The 14,649-nt window shown below is 36.8% G+C and overlaps 1 protein-coding gene across 1 annotated transcript in view; it reads right to left on the minus strand.

The window, feature by feature from the left end:
• The window catches only part of LOC150096125 (organic cation transporter protein-like), a 127,949-nt gene that overhangs the window by 75,258 nt on the left and 38,042 nt on the right, over window positions 1–14,649 (minus strand). Inside the window, exon 5 of the mRNA XM_090408946.1 lies at window positions 9,985–10,153. Coding sequence (XP_090265072.1) covers window positions 9,985–10,153 — 169 coding nt within the window. The remainder of the gene's footprint in view (window positions 1–9,984; window positions 10,154–14,649) is intronic.

Raw genomic sequence — 14,649 nt, forward strand, 5'->3', positions numbered from 1 at the left:
TGGAGACAGAGAGTTGTAGAGTAGATGCCCTCCCTTGATGAGTCTTTGGTCTCCCTGGAGGTGTTACATAATAGTAATCTCATATAAACTAGCTTTTTTTATGATAATCTGTAACACAGACTCAATGATAAGTACATGTCAATCACACCTAAATAAAGTAGAACAGCATGGTCCAAAGTCCTAACGATATTGTTGAGTTTTTAATTTTTTTAGTGTTTTTTTGTTTAGTTTTTAATTCATATTGAAGATACACTTGATACTTGTGGGAAAAACATGATGCCATTAAAAATTCTAACATAAATCTTCTGTTGCATTAATTTTTTAATTTAAATGTTTCAAGTAGTCAACATATTTCTGAGCTTTACAGAGAGCATAATTCAAAGCAGTGTAATCTCTATGACAAATTATTAGTGAAACAGCCAAGTGCCTAAACAAAATTAAATTCCTCAAAATGTGCAAATCAGCCTAGGTAATTCCAACCTGCTGCATGATTAAAGAGACTTTTTGGTCTCTTAAAGCTCATCATATACAAGATACCAAACGTTAACTTTTATGTCAACGTAATGAGACCAAAAAATCCTTAGTTTTTATAAAGAGAAATATTCAGTCAATTCATAAAGAAGTGGTCATGATATTATCTCCAGAGTTATAAATCTATAACTCTGGAGATAATATATCTCTGGAGTCTTCTGAGAGAATTTTTTCACTGTATGAAGTAACATTATACCAAAGTTTAATATTCTAGTTCATCATCTTCCATCATCTTTTTCTACTGTTAGAGAAGACCTTAATAAAACCATTATTAATATTTCTGGATAACCCTCACTACAGAAGAGATAAATGCCTTATGCAGAGATCTGATTTGGCCAGCATGTCTAAATCAGTTCCAGTTATTTATTATTTATTTTTCTCCTTATAAATCTCTACATAATATTTTTTCAGACACATCTACCTGCCTTTTTGTTTTGAAGTGTCATAAATTCTCTACACATCTAAACTTCCATCATCTAATCTGCCAAAACTTAGGCTGTCCTTAAAGAGAAATATGAAGTTTGTTTATCACAAAAGATGAAGAGAGTAAAGCAATTATTATTATTATTATTATTATTATTATTATTATTCAAGCCTCCATGGAGTCAAAAGACTCATCTCGGGAGGTCCTTTCTAAGAAACACAAAGTCTATCATACCACTCCTTAAACTCATTGACCATTCTCACTCGAACCACTCTATCCGGCAATGCATTCCATGGTTCAACCACCCTCCATGTAAAGAAACCATTCCTCACCCTCTTGCTCACAGTTTCCTTTCGGAACTTCCAGGGATGGCCTCTTGTCATCACTCCTTCCCACTGTTCAACCAAGTGAAAGAACTCCCCAGTGTCAACCCTGTGACTACCTCTCAACAATTTAAAAGTCCCAATCATATCACCTCTCCTTCTTCTATCCACCAAACTCTGCGGTCCACATTCCCTCAGCCAATCCTCATAACTGATATTGTACAGTCCTGAAACCACTTTTGTACCCTTTCCACAGTTAATTTATCCCTTTCAAATCTGAGAACAAAGTCTAAGTGTGGTCTGATCAGAGTCTTATACAACGGAATGATAACTCTTTTATCTCTGCAGGTCGTTACATGACTACATTTATTATCCTCTTTCTCATGATCTAACTTTTAATTAGACTAAGAAGCTTATTGATGGTGACACCAATTACGATGAAGGAACCAAAAAAAAAAATCCAAATTTATCACCATCACCTTCTGGATTGTGTGGTCTCCCCAAAATCCAGAAAGCATGTTCAATTATGACCTGTTGACTGTATAGGTTCAACTTCTTAAAAGTCACAAAACATCTCTCTAATTGGTGAATATTTTTCACAAGTAAAGGCCTTTTCATCAAAAACACTCTCCATTTTAAAGAAAAAATCTTGGAGCTTCTTTGTCTTAGCCCAATTGACTTTGTAATTAGTCTTGATATTGTGTCTCTCCTCATGAATGTTCTGCTAGATCAAACATTAGTTACTTCCACAAGATGCTCTCACAAGTATCCTTGTGATGCTTGTTGCTTCAATTTTCCCATCTACTTGAACTACTTCACTTTTCAGAACAAAATTTTACCAGCAAATAGAAGGTACTACCATGGCTAGTCCTCTTTCTCCTATCCCTCACAAAATGTTTTATGGAATGGTTTGAATAGTGACTGCTCTGTAACATCCATCCTATATGGATGTTACATCCTTTGGCACAGATACCTTATTATTATTATCATCATCAGCATACCTCCAAGGAGTAAAGAGCCCATCGTGGGAGGTCCCACTCTCACAAGCACAGCTCATCATATCTTGACTTAAATGCATTCACTGTCTCCACACTCTCAGGCAGTGCATTCCAATCACTCACCACTCTCCATGCAAAATATCTACTCCTCACCCCCTACTCACATCCTCCTTATACAGTGTCCAGGGATGGCCGTTTGTCCCCACCCCATCTCCAAACATTCTATGAAAAATGTCATCTACATTATTATTATTATTATTATTATTCAGGCCTCCATGGAGTCAAAAGACTCATCATGGGAGGTCCTTCCTAAGAAACACAAAGTCTATCAAGACTCATCGAGGGGAGGTCCCCCTAAGAAATACAAAGTCTATCATACCACTCCTTAAACTCATTGACCATTCTTGCTCTCACCACTCCATCAGGCAATGCATTCCATGGTTCAACCCACCTCCATGCAAAGAAACCACTCCTCACCCTTTTGTTCACAGTTTCCTTTTGTAACTTCCAGGGATGGCCTCTTGTCATCATGGACAAGAACAGCAGGAAGGAGTTCAACCAAGCAAAAGAACTCCCCAGTGTCAACCCTGTAACCACCTCTCAACAGTCAACAGTTTAAAAGTTTCTATCTGGTAATTACCCTTTATCAACTTATATGTCTTGATCATGTCCCCCCCCCCACTTCTTTCTTCTATCCAGTAGTCTGCAATTTGCAATTCTCTCAATCTGTCCTCAAACTGCACGTTCCAGACACCAGAAGCTGACTTAGTGAATCATCTCTGAACCTGTTCCAACAACTCATCATCATCCTCTTGAAAACCAGGTGACCAAATCTGTGCACAGTAATCCATATGCCATCTGATCAAAGCCTTGTACAATGGAATCATAACATCCTTATTTCTTCATGTCAGTGTTTTCCACATCCTTCCAATAATCTGCTGTGTTGTTCTCACAATTTTAGCAAAGCATCCACAAAATTTCAACCCCTTATCCACCATTATCCCCATAATCTTTCATCTCCTCCACCTCCCTAAGATATCCTCACCAATCCTATACTCTGCATCCCATCTTTGCTTCCCAAATTTTAAAACCTTACAGTTTGCTACATTAAACTGACATCCCAACAAACTTACTCATTCAGACAGTCTATTCAAGTCATCTTGCAAGGCTATAACATCTGCTTTACTTCTCATAATTCTCCCCAATTTTTTGCACTATCTGCAAAAAACTGTATATCACCTTCTAATGTCATTTACATACAAATTAAACAACAATGGTCTGTTTTGGGATCATTGTTTAATTTGTATGTACCAGTCACTAGCGGCATACCACAGGTGTATGCCGCTAGTGACTTTTATCTTCTGGGATATCAGTCCCCCATATACAACCTGCTGATAACTATTAGACAGCGAATCTCCAATCCAACCACAGAAGAGAGAGCTGTCACTAGCAGATTGCCAAGAAGAGTCAATTCATGTTGAAGGGGAGAAGCTGTCACTAGCAGATTGCCAAGAAGAGTCAATTCATGTTGAAGGGGAGAAAGGAATAAGGCAATGTACGAATTCGTCACTGACATGCATAATCATGCTTTATACGTAAAATTTTCCAACTGTACAAATAAAATAAAACACTTTAAAAACTAGAATTTTCATAAAAGAAAACCTAATTTTTTGACATATAATAATAAACACTCATCCTATGAAACGCATTGATTACCCTATTATTGGAATGGATTCGCCTTCTTCTGTCATGCACGGAAGTGGGCGAGGGGTCTCGCATCTGTGGTTGTACAGTACTATTCAATCCCATCTGTTCCAATTTAACTACTAGCTTGTCATGTGGCAATTTATCAAAAGCTTTTGCAAAATCTAAATATACTACTATATATACATCCCCCTTTGTTCAATGTATTTGTCACCTTGTTATAATAAGTGGGTTGCTAAAACAAAATCTTTCTTTAGCAATCCATGCTGTCCATTAAACAGAATTCTGCTGTGAACCCAGTTTTGAATCCTAGTCCTCACTAGCTTCTCTAACACCCTGACCAATGGAAGATATATGGAAGCTATATTTGCATTAGGGCAGGGTTCCCTGTTTTTAAGTTCAAGGCTTTCTCACAAAGAACAATAATGTTCATCCTCGTATAGCATTTACTCTTGAAGCTGAAAATCATCTATGAATTTCTTCCTTATTCAGCCTGATGAGATCCTTTCAGTTTTCTGCTTTAAAATAATAAATTAAAAAATAAATAAAACACTGTACTTTATATCCATTCTCAGTCACATTACTATCCTTGTGACAATTCAAGCACAATTAAATCTCCTATTCACCAATTTTAGACTCTGTGGTCTATTTAGGCATTATTAACATTATTAACAAAATACATATTATCAAAACCATCTTCTTTTCTAACATGATCACAGAGGCTTTTTGTTAACAAAGTCATTAACATTTAGAGTTTCTCTGTTACATATCTCTCTAGAAGTTGTCAATCTTATCGCCATCTATGGGATGAGATTGAATAGTACATATATCGCCATCCCATATGCCAAAGGTGTGTCTGAACAAATCTCCAAATTACGAGGTTGTTCTGAAAAGTTCTCAGCCTTGACCATAGATGGCAACACTATCAGCAAGATTTTTTTCTTCTTAGTTAGTACATCTGTCATAAGCATCCATGTGAAACTACAAGTAATTCTATCAGGTAGTTTGTTTTATACAGCTGTCTGAAGCAAAAGTGTTGTCTGCTGTATCCCTTGAAATGGATAAAATAGAGTATCGTGCGCCAAAAGAAATTCATTCGAAGTGCATAAAAGTTTATGGGCACGCTTCTCCTTCATTTTCAACAATTAATCAATGGACTGCCCAGCCTTGAAGATGATCCACGTGAAGGACATCTAAAGTGTAACAACACCAGAAATCAATGATCAAGTGCACGATATGGTATTGGATGCCGACAAGTCAAATTGCATGAAATTGCCGAGACTATAGGCATTTCAAAAGAATGTGTAGAATATATTCTGCATGAAGAATTCCAAATGACAAAGCTTTGTGCAAGATAGGTGTCACGCTTGCTCACAGCTGATCAAAATCACACTCGTATGAAAATCTCTGAACAGTGCTTGAAGCATTTTAACAAGAATAAAACTGATTTTGTGCATTGATTTATTACTATGGATGAGACTTGGATTCACCATTACACACCAGAATCCAAACAGATGTCAAAACAGTGGACAGAAGCCAGTTGTTCAGCACCAAAGAATACAAAGTCGGTTCCATCAGCAGGAAAGGTCATGGCATCAGTGTTTTGGGATGTTAAAGGCATGTTGTTTATTAATTATCTAAAAAAGGGTGAAATAATAACTGAGGAATATTATTCCCATTTTTTAACCAGACTAGACAAAAAAATTTGTGAGAAAAGACCTTGTAGAAGAAGAAAAAAATGATCTATCATCAGGACAAGGCACCTGCCCACAAAGGTGTTTTGGCAATGGGAAAATTAAGGGATCTGCACTATGAATTGTTGGAACATGCACCTTATTCCCCAGATTTGGCTCCCTCTGACTTCTGTCTCCTCCCAAAATTAAAACTCTTCCTTGCTTGTCGGCATTTTTCTTTGAATCAAGAGATGATTGCAGCTGTAGAGGGATATTTTGCAGATCCCTTAATTTTCCCATTGCCAAAACACCTTTGTGGGCAGGTGCCTTGTCCTGATGATAGATCATTTTTTTCTTCTTCTACAAGGTCTTTTCTCACAAATTTTTTCTGAGTTGGGTAATTTACAGTCTCCCTTGATGAGTCCTTGACTCCCTGGAGGTCTCAGATAATAATAATAATTATCCCACCAATATAATATGACATTGGATATCTAATCACTCCAAAGTGAATGACTTTACATTTATTGACACTGAACTGATATCCATTTTCCCATGCCCACAATTCCACTCTATTCAAATCATTCTGCAAGTACTGCATATTAGCAGCACTCCTGATTACATTTTAGCATTGAAAAAAATAATCTTCCTGTCGTTTGGTCAGGTGATAAGTGTCAGTGAGGGATGGGATAATGCCGCTGTAGCATCACTGAAATAAACGTATTAGTCTTAAGGGAAATTATGTTGAAAAATAAAAATAATTTTGAAATTATAAATTCGTTTTTTCATTGTTATGCTGAAAACTTTTCGGACCACCCTCGTAAAGCCGTCTTTTCTAAACGGCAGCCAATCTCCAATTTTAGTACTTGGCTCCTTTTTTTTTTCTGTATGAGATAATAACTGACTGACACTTATCAACTGACCAAACGACAGGAAGATTATTTTTTTCAATGCTAAAATGTAATCAGGAGTGCTGCTAATATGCAGTACTTGCAGAATGATTTGAATAGAGTGGAATTGTGGGCATGGGAAAATGGATATCAGTTCAGTGTCAATAAATGTAAAGTCATTCACTTTGGAGTGATTAGATATCCAATGTCGTATTATATTGGTGGGATAATTATTATTATTATCTGAGACCTCCAGGGAGTCAAGGACTCATCGAGGGAGACTGTAAATTACCCAACCCAGCTATCATACCTTCTTTTATATTGATTTACACTAAATGCACTCACTACCCCTAAGGGCAAATTATTCCACTGACTCACTGCTCTCTGAGAAAAACTTAGCTCTTACCCCTTTCTTGACTGAGAACAACTTAACTTCCATGGATGTTCCTGTTCTCCCCCCCCCACTTCCATATAACAAAAACTTTCATCAGTTTAAGTCCTATAACATCCTTTCAAAAGTTTATAGACTTCTATTATACACCCCTCTTTCTCCTGTTAACCAGAGTCTGCAATCCACATACTCACAATCTGTCCTCATAATCTAAATCCCATAATCGGGATATAATCTTTGTAACTCTTCTTTGCACCCTTTCCACAGCTTCTTTATCCTCTTGGGATCCGGGAGACCAAATCTGTGCACAGTAATCCAGGTGTGGTCTTATCAAAGCCTTATAAAGAGGCAAAATTACTTCCTTATCCTTACATGTCAAGGTTTGCTTCAACATAGCAATTATTCTATGAGTTGTATTTGCAACTTTTGCTACATGACCTTTGAACTTTAAATTCTTATCCACCAATACACCAAGATTCCCTTGCCTCTTCAGTTTCTTGTAGCATAACCTGAGTAATATAATATGCTGCTGGAACTCTAATCACGTCAAAGTGCATAAGTTTACACTTATTAACATTAAATTGACAGCCAGTTTTGTTTGACCAGATTTCCAGTCTATTCAAATCATTTTGTAATTGCAACTGATGATGCAAAGATAGGAATATTCAGCAATTACAAAATACAATTGCAAATCTAATGATAGACCCTGCTTGATGTCATTAATGTATAGATTGAACAATAATGGCCCAAGGACTGCACCCTGAGGTACACCAGTTACCTTAATTCTGGCAGATTCACACCCACTGTATACCACTTTTTGATATCTGTCTGTCAACATTCCCCTGATCCAAGTCAATAGATTATATTCCAATCCCATATTCTCCAGTTTACGCAGCAGCCTATAGTGTGGTATGCTATGAAATGCCTTAGAAAAATCGAACCTTATCATAGTGTATTCATTCCCTTTATCCAACTCGTCTGTAACATTGTTATAAAATATGAGCAAATTGCTAAAACGTGACCTTCCTTTAGTAAACCCATGCTGTTCCCTGCAGAGTATAGAATGGTTGTCTATCCATTTCTGTATGCAAGTTCTTACCAACTTCTCTAAAATCTTCACTACCACACCAGAGATACTAATAGGTCGGTTATGCTAGAAGAAACTAATGAGGGATCTTGGATTGTTAGTAGATAGGAAGTTTAGGAGCCGTGTAGCAAATATTGCAGATACAGCTGAAGAGATAACTGCAATGCCAAAATGAACTTTAGCATGTAAAGATAAAGATGTCATTTTGCCTCTTTACAAGGCCTTGATAAGACCTCACTTAGACTATTGCATGCAGGTCTAGTCTCCTGGTTTCCATGCTCATTCTGATACAGTGGAGGGAGTGCAAAAGAGAGTTAAAATGAATTCAGGATCGTGGAATATTGATTATGAAGAATTCTACAAATTCTTCATAATCAATATTCCACATAATCATCTAGAATACAGACTGAAAAATTGTAGAATTTGCAAACAGGAGAAAGAGGAACGATATGATTGAGACTTACAAACTTCTGAAAGGGGTCATATAGGATTTCAGTTGATGGGTTTTTCATTTTATGAAACGTGGGGAAAGGACAAGAGGATATCCTTGGAAGCTCAGAATGAATTCCACTAAGGAGGGTGGTGAGAGCTAGATTTTTCTCTCGTAGGGGTGGTGTGCGATTGGAATGGATTGCCATTGGATGGAGTGTGTGCAAGCAGTGTGAATGAATTCAAGAACAAGTATGAGAGCTGGTGCAAATAGTATGGACTTCCTCGATGAGTTCCTGACTCCCTGGATGTCTCAATAATAATAATAATAAAGATCAGTTCGATGTGTTGGGATATGGCAGATATGAGAAAGATGTTATTTACAAGAGTACATTTTTTTGTATGTTGTTGTCTCTATATCTTTAAATATTGCTTTTCTCTGTTCATAACAGTGTAGTCATCTTTCTTGGAGATTTTAATTTTCACAACTTCATTTGGCTTTACTGCTAGAATCAGAGGAACTTTGGGTAATATGAAATACCGTTTTGTGCATAAAATAGTACTACCTATAATCAAAGTTTCTCTGCCGTTAATCTTTGGGGAGGGGGGGGGGAGATGAATTTCATGACTGGGTACGAGACTATTATTCTTCTTATCACAGGCCTGAAGTAAGGGGTTTCTAGGTTATGTAACCCCAGAGGAGGTTCGTACATAGGAACTGCAGAACTGCAGCACCCCCAATTTTTCTAGATATATAAATATATTTATTAATTTATTTATATTTGCTTGTAATATTTAATTTTATCATCAACAATCCTATATAATTCTCTTATTTTGTATAGAAAATAATAAAAATCCATCTTGTAGCACTGAAGAGTGCAAAGGACGCTAACAGCAGTGTCATATTGCTACGCATGCAAGTATATACACATCATAGTAAGATGCGAGCTATTAGCGTAATACGGCACTGTCCATTGCGCAGTTCCACTGTTGTTTATATACAGTTTTCTCCAGTAGTAGAGTGCTCATGGTGCTTATAGTGTTTACTCCGTCTCTTTAAATATTTGGACATTACAATTAAAGGATTTAATTGTAATGTCCAAAAATTGTAAATCCATTCCTTTAATTACAATTAAAGGAATTGATTTTATTTTTTAAATAATTTTTAATTACTAACCTGTATAATTTTATCAATAATAAACAATATTTTTTCATGAAACAAAACAAGAATATATTTTATTTTTAAGTAATTTTGAATTATACCAACCTGTATAATTTTATCAATAATAAACAATATTTTTTCATGTTTAATTTTTTTTTAATTTTTACCACAATTTTGATATTTTATCCAAACACGTATACACTGTACTTACAGTGTGTATGTATATTTCGAAAGTTGCAGTACCCCCACGATTTCAAGCCATGAGCCACCACTGCATAACCCTTAGCCTTCCCATGGTATTCGTGTATTATTAGGTTTACAATATTTCATGGGTGAAGTCACATAAAAATAATAAATAAATAAATAATTACTTACCAGTATATACAAAATAGAATAAAAGACGGAAGTGTTATAGCGAGTTGAATATGGGACCAATTTCGCAAAAGATATGCAATTCCTGGCAAGAGAACGTATCCAGTAGACCAACCAAACTCAATCAGAATTCCTAAGATGGTTCGGTATTTGGCATTTACGATTTCAGCCACTGCAATAATAATAACAACAACAACAACAATAATAATAATAATAATAATAATGATATTTTCATAGAGCAGCCTACTTTATTTTCTATTCGATAAATAAATGAAAAATAACAGTATCTACTATACAGATAATTATTAACTTATTTCCTGCAATCCAGAAGTGAATCTCCATGCTGTTATTAGTAACTGCCAAATCTTCGATAATTTGAAATTTCGTACCAAATCGATTTTTTATCTTTGAAGTTTGAATATGCCAAATAACAACAGACTGTACTTCCAAACTCTGGAGCTGCAGTCTAGCACATCAATTAACAAACAGTAGTTGATCCAGAGGGGATTCCTCTGGATCAACTACTGATCCCTCCCCTCAAGAAATTAGAACAAATATGCACTACAAACTTTTTATTTTCATATAATTATTTCATAATTACAAAACATGCAGATAGATATCTGTATGTTTTTAATAATGAAATAATTATATTAATAAAAGAATAAATATTTAAAAAACCTTTATAAGTCCTCTCCTACCAAACAGCTCTGCTGTTCTTACCAAAACTGAAGTCTGCATCCGTAACTCATATATATACTCCCGCCCCTTTTTTCCGGGGAAGTGGGGGGAGCAATGATGTTACTTCTAAGATGAAAAGTGGATTGTGATGCAGTCGCTGTACTCAGCCAGGAGTTAATTCCAGTCTTGGTGGAAGAGATCTACGATGTTGCTCTACTTGATGATGATGCTCATAAAGGAGATGGCTTCTCACCTTTTGTTTAAAGGCTGCAAGAAGATAGTTAGCTGCCTCTCTCAGTGAAAGTGTTGTCTACATACTCTGGTGTGTTTCAAGATAAAAACTGTGTTGTCACTGATTTTGCAGTGATAAAGAGTTTTTTGATTATGCATGTACAAGACTGAGATGTTCCTCTTCTGAATGAAGGCTGTTTTTTCTCGAGACAAATGGATTAATTTGCTATTAACTGGCATTCTACTTTAAGTAGATATGCTGGACTGTTCTTGTCCAGTAGTATAAGATATTTTATCGGGTTGAATTTCTGTAATATAGCAGGAGTGGAAGGGCATTGTGCCACATTCTCCACTGAATATCGGATTCGGGCTTGGTGGCTCTAGTGCAATATGCCAGGTCCCAGTGAAAGTGTTTTCTTGGATGAACAGGATTATCCAATGAAGTACTTTTCACTGGACTGTTGCATTGCAGTGCTATTGATTTTGTTTACATTGGAGGGTGTAATTCTCTCCCATTTATTGCTGGTTTTTATCAAAAAGATAGGAGGAGCCGGATCTTCTCTCTCGGGAGGTCTGAGTCCCTCTTCCATTATGCTATCAAGTATAGCCGCTAGAAAAGCAGATTTCACGGTATTTATATACTCAGCCCGATTTCCAAGTTGATCAGTGATTTGGGAAATTGCCAGGCAAGGCATGGAGAAAAAATGTCACCCAAGATACTCCATGCCTCACCTGCTCCATGGAGGAAAGAAAATCTGTCTCTTAGTGATGAGGTTCCTTACCATAGTGTTGTGTAAGATAGGTTCGATGAGGAATTCAGGAAGATACACTGTCGTTCTTCACTGTGTGCTGGAGGTTTAAGTTCTTCCATCATATTATTATTATTACGTGACACCTTTAAGGAGTCTAAGGACTCGTTATAGGAGGGCACACAACTCAATGTCTCCTCTACTTAATCCTACAACCACATCTCTGTAGTTTTAAGATTAAGTTGTAGGATCTAACATTGGCTCATGTGCCAATGTTAGACTCATTGGCACATGAGCTGTTTTCATTCTTAAGGTTGTGAAGAAAGAGAACCTCTAGTAGTAGAACTAGAAAATATATTCGGTGGTGCGTTTGTGTGCCATTTTCTGTTGTTGGGTATTAAGGAAAAAGCGAGTGCAAAATATTGTTATCCTAAGTTCAATGGATATCAATTTTTGTCCTTCTTAAAGAGAAACACTTCGCTTAGAGTAGGAAAGCAAGGTTGTTTGTTCCATATGAATCGATAGATAGTTGACTGTATTTGTTTGATAAATTCCACTGGTGGCGTGAGAATCTTGAATGTATGCCAAAGGACATTGGTAGCTATTTGATTAACAAGTATTGTTCTCTCTCTTTTGGATGCACAGCCTACATTCCTAGTACTTGCTTAAAATGTTTAATGGGTGTATACCAGTTCTATTCTATGAAGAGGGCATGTTTCCTAGGTAGACTCCCAAGTATTTGTTCCCCTATGCAGACCAGTGGCTAGACATAGGAGAGTTTATTAACACTCTCCTATGTCTAGCCACTGGTCTGCATAAGGGAACAAATACTTGTTGATAAAATTTACTGTTGATAAAATTTCTTTACGTAGTGTAAAGAAATTTTATCAACAAAATTTCTTTACAATACGTAAGTATAATCCATGATACTAAAGTACTGATTCACATATAAAAAACATACTCAATCTCAACAAAACCGCGAATTATTAAAGATATCGCATAATGGCATCATGGCATGACACATCTACACAACCAGCAACTTTTAGAGCAGTTGAAAAAACGATGGAACATTTGGCTTTCGTTTAGAAAGACCTCAGAAATACCGTTTAGGAAGCAAGAAACCTTTATATAAACTCTTTGACTCAAAGTAAGTTAGCCGGTCTCATACCATGGCCGTAGGTTTTTTTTTCTTTTTCTTTTCCTTCAAAACAGACAAACAGGCTACAGAATAGCACATGTAATAATTTCTTGGCAAGTATAATCTACTTTATATTGATTCGTGCTCGAGACTGCGGTATGGTATTTAAAATACTGGTTCATAACGTTAGTTGCATAGGCCCCAAAAGCATGTACTATTCCACTGGAAACGTTTGATCTTCCGGAGAAACAAAGTCACTCTTTATAAATTTTGAACATATCATGTAGTTATGGGATTATAAATAAGGACATCACACTTTCTTGGGAACTTTTGAACCCCTACCGGACTTCCACGTTCCTATCACGAAGTACAGCAGACTTTCGGTCTTCTCCTCCTTCCAATATCAAGTCACAGTTTATTATTACTTTTTTAAAAGTAAATATCTAAATTTTGCCTTTCATAATTATTATAATTATTGAAGTTAATGCTACTGGGCTCTATTTGTATTCATTATAGCCCAGTTAATGCTACTGGGCTATAATTTTCAAGATTATATACATTGTACTTACCGTGTTTTTAATGTACAATTCAAACTTTTCTAAGAAATTACTTCTTCTCCTTTTCAAATTTATATAATTTCAGATATACTTCCTTATTGCACTTACTCGAGGATGAGAAAGAGATATATTTATTCCTTCAACCAATAGTTGCCATTTTCACATCAGTTATAAGCCAGACTGAGTAAAACCATGTTGTGGTTCTTTTCTAGTAGTTCTTGTTTTAGCAAATAAGACTACAAAATGGCTGTGTGAGATTATCAAGAGTATTTTGTTTTGATTTTGATAATCTTGAGGATTTTGTTTGTGCTCTGACGTGAATGCCTGTATATACATATTGTAACATATACATATTGTAAGCGATCCTTCGAGTGCTGTCTATTGCTGGATGTCCAGAACCTTTTCTTTCCTATGTTATGGAGTTATACTTGGGTAGCTCGATCACTATCACTACAGGGTCCCGTGCAACTTCTATTCCCGCAGTGCGGGGTGTTCGCCAGGGTGATCCTCTTTCTCCTCTTTTCTTAAACTGCATCATAGATGAGTTTCTTCATTCTCTTCCTAGCCATATAGGCTATTCTCTAGGCACTTCTTCCTTTAATGCTATGGCCTTTGAGGATGATCTTATTCTCGTAGCCTATACTAAGATAGGCTTGCAGGAACTCCTTGACCGGGCAGTTGACTTCTTCTCTATTTGAGGTCTTTCTGTTAATGTAGAGAAGTCCTGCTCTTTAGCTCTTGTTCCCTCTGGTTGTGACAAGAAGCTTAAGGTTGAGACTATAGAGTTTTCCCTGCATGGGATGCCGTTGCATGCTTCGACCATCCTGGAAGAGTGGGGATACCTCAGTATCATGTTCACCCCCAAAGAGAAGGTCTTCTGTCCCTTCTATCCTAGAAACTGGGATCGCTTCTTTGAGGAAAGCTCCTCTCAAACCCCTGCAAAGACTGTTTCTCCTTTCCTACTATCTCCTACCTCGCTTTTACCACAAGTTGGTGCTTGGTAGGACATATATCTCGGTACTGTCCCGAATGGACAGGGCTATCCGTTCAGCCGTGAGATCATGGCTCCGAGTGACGCCTGACACTCCTACTGCATATTTCCATGCGAGAGTGAAGGATGGTTGGCTTGGGGTTCCATCACTTAGATGGCTGATCCCATGTCTGCGACTGTCAAGAATTGCACAGTCAGAACTATCTTCTTCCCCCATCTGCAGAGAGGCTTTCTATAGCCCATTAATACAAGAAGACTTTAGGCAGGCTAAAGGCTGGTCCCATTATCAAGGTACTTTAATCGAGTCAGCACCCGCAGAACACA

The sequence above is a fragment of the Typopeltis vanoorti genome, chromosome 19, assembly GCF_054136105.1.
Source record: "Typopeltis vanoorti isolate ZY-2024b chromosome 19, IOZ_Tvanoo_1.0, whole genome shotgun sequence".
Taxonomy (NCBI): Eukaryota; Metazoa; Arthropoda; class Arachnida; order Uropygi; family Thelyphonidae; genus Typopeltis; species Typopeltis vanoorti.